The sequence below is a fragment of the Tachysurus fulvidraco genome, chromosome 15 (assembly GCF_022655615.1).
Source record: "Tachysurus fulvidraco isolate hzauxx_2018 chromosome 15, HZAU_PFXX_2.0, whole genome shotgun sequence".
Lineage (NCBI taxonomy): Eukaryota > Metazoa > Chordata > Actinopteri > Siluriformes > Bagridae > Tachysurus > Tachysurus fulvidraco.
The window spans coordinates 7,646,573-7,652,572 of record NC_062532.1 but is presented as its reverse complement, the minus strand read 5'-3'; the positions used below and the strand labels follow the sequence as shown (position 1 = coordinate 7,652,572).

General features: G+C 36.9%; 1 protein-coding gene across 1 annotated transcript in view; it reads left to right on the top strand.

The window, feature by feature from the left end:
* Positions 1–229: 229 nt before the first annotated feature.
* The window catches only part of rab11fip4a (RAB11 family interacting protein 4 (class II) a), a 37,744-nt gene continuing 31,973 nt past the window's right edge, over positions 230–6,000 (top strand). Inside the window, exons 1-2 of the mRNA XM_027171647.2 lie at positions 230–543; positions 4,180–4,267. Coding sequence (XP_027027448.1) covers positions 388–543; positions 4,180–4,267 — 244 coding nt within the window. The 5' untranslated portion in view covers positions 230–387. The remainder of the gene's footprint in view (positions 544–4,179; positions 4,268–6,000) is intronic.

Below are 6,000 nucleotides of genomic sequence, written 5' to 3'. Positions count from 1 at the left end.
TTTTGTCATTTTTTTCCTTCTTTTTCTCTGTTTGTTCTGTCTTTCTTTGGATGCTGTATCAACACCAAACACTGATTTATTATTGTTAAATATGCCTTAAATGTTTGTAGTTGAATAAAGTCTATTAAAAAAAAGAAAAAAAGGAGGAGGCGACCAGGAAGTGGGCGGAGTCTCTGTTTGACGTCACCACCATCACCCTCCCTCTGATCATATGGTACTGATGATGCTGATGTTGATGACGAGGACGCTGCTGCTGTTGCTGCTGCTGATGATGACGACGATGATGAAGCCAACAGTAAAGCAGAGAGAGCTTTGATGATGGCAGTGACACTCCAGCTCTCCGTGCTGTTCATGTAATCGTGTTGTGAACGACATTAATGATAAACGATGGAGGGCATTTCTTCTTCCCAGCCAGAGCATCTCGTGCTGTTAGTGAATAAGCTGAAAGAAGTGTTCGACATGTGTGATGAAGATGAAGATGGATTTATTCGAGTTGAACACTTCGTGCATCTCGGGAGGCAGTTCGGCCAAACGGATGAAGAGGTAAAAAATGCCTTCATATTATATTTAATATGTTTTACTATAATAGTTATAGTCTTCATATTATATTCAAGCTTTTAAAGGCTCTGTTAATCTTTTGTGATCTGTGTTAGTATTTGTTAAGTGACACTTAACAGTTTAGCATTATTTGCTATCATCATTACAGTTCTGTGTAGTCTGCTGTCTCTGTCAATCTCTGGCTGTGTGTGTGTGTGTGTGTGTGTGTGTGTGTGTGTGTGTGTGTGTGTGTGTGTGTGTGTGTGGGGTCTTCGTCAAACAGGTTGGCATTACTAATTTTTGACATGCATTTTTCCCCCCACCTAGACAGTTGAATTTGACATGAGGCTGGATGTGTGTGACACAAATCGGCTTGTCCTGAATATATTTATTTTCATACTGAATGATTGCTTCCTGTTGTTCTGACTGTTGTTGCACTTGTTATGGCACACAGCTTTCTGCTATGCTGATTATTCATGAGTCTGATCAGTGATGACACTGGGGTGATTAATAGTATGTGTAGGTGTTATAATAGATTCTCACTAATAAATGATTATTATTATTATTATTATTATTATTATTATTATTATTATTATTATTATTATTATGGTTGTTATTATTAATAAATAACAACAACAACAACAACAATAATAATAATAATAACAATAATAATAATAATACTTTATTATTATTGTTATTGTTGTTATTGTTCTTCTTCTTATTATTATTATTATTATTGCATTTGTAAATTTATATATAAACATATATAACATGTATAAATATAAATAATTACATATACATCAGCATTATCTGATAGTGACAGTGCATTCAATATCAATGAGCCATGATTATTAGAACACAAACAGACCTGTAGTTAAACATTCAAGATGTAAGCAGTTTTGCCCTGCAGAGTTTGGATCAACACAATTTTTTTCCTCCAATTAGTGCCCGATTGTCATACGGTATAATGAATTACTCGCTTTCTGAACTAAAACAGTGCATCATTATATCCACCGTGAATGAGGGAATCTTTAATGATGCCTGTGACATGAAAGCATGGTTTGTTTTTTTCTTGTTTGTGTGAAGAGAATAGTTCATGAACATGGCTGGTTATGTAGGTTACTTAACTAAAGCCCTGTTGCCATGGACTGACATATTACAAGAGTTTCATTTCATTTTGTTATTTAATGCAGTTTGACAAACAGTCTAAAAGAAAGGTATACAGGCAGACAGTTAGAGAGCCTGAATGACAGACAGACAAGTCTAAAAGACAGATAGGGATACATGTAGACAAACAGGGAGACATGCTGACAGACAGACTGAAAGACAGACTGAAAGACAGACAGACAAATAGACAGACTGACCAGGAGATATGCTGACAGACAGACTAAAAGACAGACAGACAGGTAGGGAGATATGCTGACTGAAAGACAGCCAGACAGACAGGCTGGCAGACAAACAGTCTGACAGACAGACAGACAAACAGACAGACAGACTGACAGACAGACAGACAGATAGACAGACAGACAGACAGACAGACAGACAGACAGACAGACAGACAGACTGACAGACAGACAGATAGACTGACTGACTGACTGACTAACAGACAGACAGAAAGGCAAAGAGACATACTGTCAGACAGACAGACAGACACAATGACAGAAATGCTGACAGACTGACTGAATGACAGACAGGCTGACAGACAGACAGACAGACAGACAAATATGCTGATAGACATGCTGACACACAGACATGCTGACAGACAGTCGCACTGAGAGACAGACAAACAGACAGACATAGAGGCAGACAGGCTATCAGCACTTTATTGGTGTTGAAGGAGAAATTGCAATGTTCCAGAACAAGGCCTAATGACACAGTTGGGAAATAAGTGATAAGACAATCGATATACCCTGCAGGTAAATAAAAAAAGCACAGGGCTGTTCCTCAGGATCCTGATATCCATTGTACTCATGGTATAATTTGTGTAGAAGTTTAACACCACCATCATAGAGCACTAACTGTCCTGTAGATCATCTTGTGATTAAGATGCAGATTGTTTGACCAGTAAAGCAAATAGTGTGATTTCTTTACACATTTAGTGACATGATGAATGGCAGAGCCTGCAGGCTCTCAGAATCACTGTGCTGAAGAGAAAAGAAGTCGAATTTCCCAAAGTTACACCTTCACAACTACTGCACAGCAAACATTGAGAGACGTTATACAAATTTTGTGCAGGTTGAAGATGATTTACAAATTCACCTCCTAGTAGGCACAGGGACCATTAATTGGCCTCATTTAACATTCACCTAACATTCATAATTCATTCACAGGAACATTTACACAATTCATTTTTATGCTATTTATAAAAATCTTGTTATTTCAGAAATAAAACATTGGTATTCCTACTCTTGCTCCTGAGTGTGTAGAAATTCTGCATGCAAGACAAACTAATGAATACCTTGATCGATTTACTTTATATAATTCACACAGATTTCATCCCTTTTATATATGGATTATTTTGTCAACTGCTTATTTAACATTCAGCAGATGCCCTTATCTAGACTTTAAAGTCTTGATCAAAAATACCTCCTCATGCTCGCTCTATGAATAACATATATTTTATGAAACCAAGTCCTTTTATGTTGCTGGCATTAAAGCCAACACAAACCCATAAAATGAAGACAAATAAAACTAGTCATTTAATTATGAATAAACAAATGCTGTTCAAGGCTTGTTTGTCTACGTACAGCCATAAACCCTAAACAGTTGTCTCAGCTGATTGCGGATTTAACCCTCAGGATGAAAGCTGGCTTATAAATCGGCACTCTTTGCCCTTAGCATCTTTTTCTCATGCTGTGCAACACTTTATTAGAGCCAGCACTATACGTGATAAGTGCTAACATCCTACGAAACCTATATACTTTAATGACACAATGCTTTTCCAGATGGTGCATTAGTGTGAAAGAGACGTTTGGTAGGAACACTAAAATGTAACGTTTTTTTTCTCTCAGTTTTCTTCGTCTCACTTTTATTTTTTTTTCTCTAAATGTCTCATCGTTTACGGTTGATTTTAGTTCTGCTGGCTTACCAAAAACATTTACTCTCGACTTTAATAAAAGGTTCATAAATTAGATCCACTGTTGTCACTTTATTGTCACCAAGTGAATATTTTCAAAAGAGAAAAACGTGGTCTTGGCGGCTCGGAAGTGAAAGTAATACAGTAACATTTATTCATTCATCAGACACTATTATTTATTAACATTTAAAACCATAGCTTATTTTCTGGTGTCTTAGTCTTGAATGGGGTGTATTTAATTATTTTATCCCTGTATCTTAATGAAAATCTATATTTTTGATTAATATTTAATAACATTTAAGCAAGTATAAATACATGATTATTCAGCTATAACCTCGTAAAAAATGTTGTTATTCTCAAGAACAAAAAAAATTGTTGGTGTGAGTCAAATAAAAAACTGCTGTAAAAAAGAATCCATTTCCTCATTGTCTTTGATTCATTTCCTACAACAGCGAACCATTCACTGCTTCATTGCTTATGTAAGTTATATATTATTTATTATGTGCTCTTAGGATTATTTATTTACTGTACTCATTTGTTTATTCATCCTCGTCGTCGTTTTCCAGATGAAGAAGTTTGCCGAGTGTCTGGACCCAAATGCTAACGGCAAGATCAACTTTAAAGACTTCTGCCATGGGGTGTTCGCCATTAAAGGTAATAGTGTGAGATTTCCCCTAGTTTACATCCATACACATTGCAATTTTTGTGTGTGTGTTTGTGTGTGTGTGTGTGTGTGTGTGTGTGTGTGTGTGTGTGTGTGTGTGTGTGTGTGTGTGTGTGTGTGATCTTATTATCATGGTATTTGTCCTAAGAGGCCATACATTATTGTTTTTTTCTTTTTGGTTAATAGTTTAAACGACTTAATTTCTCGTGATCTCTGCATATCTTTATCTTTGAAGACAATATAGCGACCCTACTGTGGTTAATCCAGCCGCTGTTTCTGAAAGCATGGTTAAACTAACTGCAGGTATATTATAGGGGTGAAAAAAGAGAAGGGAAAAAATAAAATAAAACAAACAAACAAACAAATAAATTTTAAATTTATGATACTATATATCTATCCCTATCCCTAATGAGCAACCCGGAGGCGGCAGCGGGAAGGAAAAACTCCCTGAAAGGATATGAGGAAGAAACCTTGAGAGGAACCAGACTCAGAAGGGAACCCATCCTCATTTGTGTGACACTGGACAGTAAATAATGTAAATGTAAATAATGTCCTTTCTACAACAGTTTATAATAGTGCAACCAAGAGCTCCTGAGGAAATGGGTTAGCAAAGACCTAACACTAATTTCTTCCTGTCAAAGTCTTCAAATGATTGCTGATAAAGACCAGACCATACAGCTGACTGAAACAACATTGTTTCAAAGAAGGCATGACAGTCTCCGTTTGGCTCTGTAAACGCAGCAATCCCATGAGACACTGGCTGACCATGCAGGTCAATCCCTGGCAGAGTGCACACCGGGCGACGAGACTCCAACCAGGGGTAGAACATCAGGATTGAGGAAGTAGATCCATAAGAAGAGATCTAGGAACTCGGTACACTGAGAGAGTGAGAGAGTGTGTTTGTGTGTGTGTGAGAGAGAGAGAAAGAGAGAGAGAGAGAGAGAGAGAGAGAGGGAGGGGAGAAAATTGTTAGGTATGATTATAATCAGGTGATGGACAATGTAAATTACTGTATGTGCAAAGTGCAGACAGGGAATCTGGCATGACAGCATAACTAAAAGGCTAAGGCCAGAAGGTGACATGGACATGAGGGCTTCCTGGGATGCAAAGCGTAACACCTCTCCACAGTCTGCAAACCTAAGCTTCTTTACCTAATAAAAGCCATTCATAAAAAGCTAAACTAAACTAATGTGTTTTTAGCCTGGACTTAAACACTGAGACTTTGTCTGAGTCCCGAACACTAATTGGAAGGCTTTAAGTGTGGGGTTCTTAGAAAAATCTCTGCCCTCTGCTGTAGCTTTTCTTACTTGAGGTACTAACAAATATCCTGCGTCGGCATGACGGATCATAAAAAACAAAAAGATCTCTAAAGTGCTTTAAAGGTTAATAATAGTATTTTATAATCAATTCGAAACTTGACTGGGAGCCAGTGCAATGAGGATATGGTAGGGGTGATATGTTAGCATCTCTGCCTGAGTCACCTCAGACTTGCTCATAGGGGGATAAATACATACAGATTGTGAAATATATAATCTTGAATTTTTTATTCTGTTAATTCTTTTTCTTTTATATTTCGTAATTTCTTTTCTTATTCGTAATTTCTTTTATTACTCCTTATGTTTACCTTCTGCTCTATGTTTATGTTCTGTAAAGCTGCTTTGAGACAATGTCTATTGTAAAAAGCGCTATACAAAATAAACTTGAATTGAATATGTTCATATCT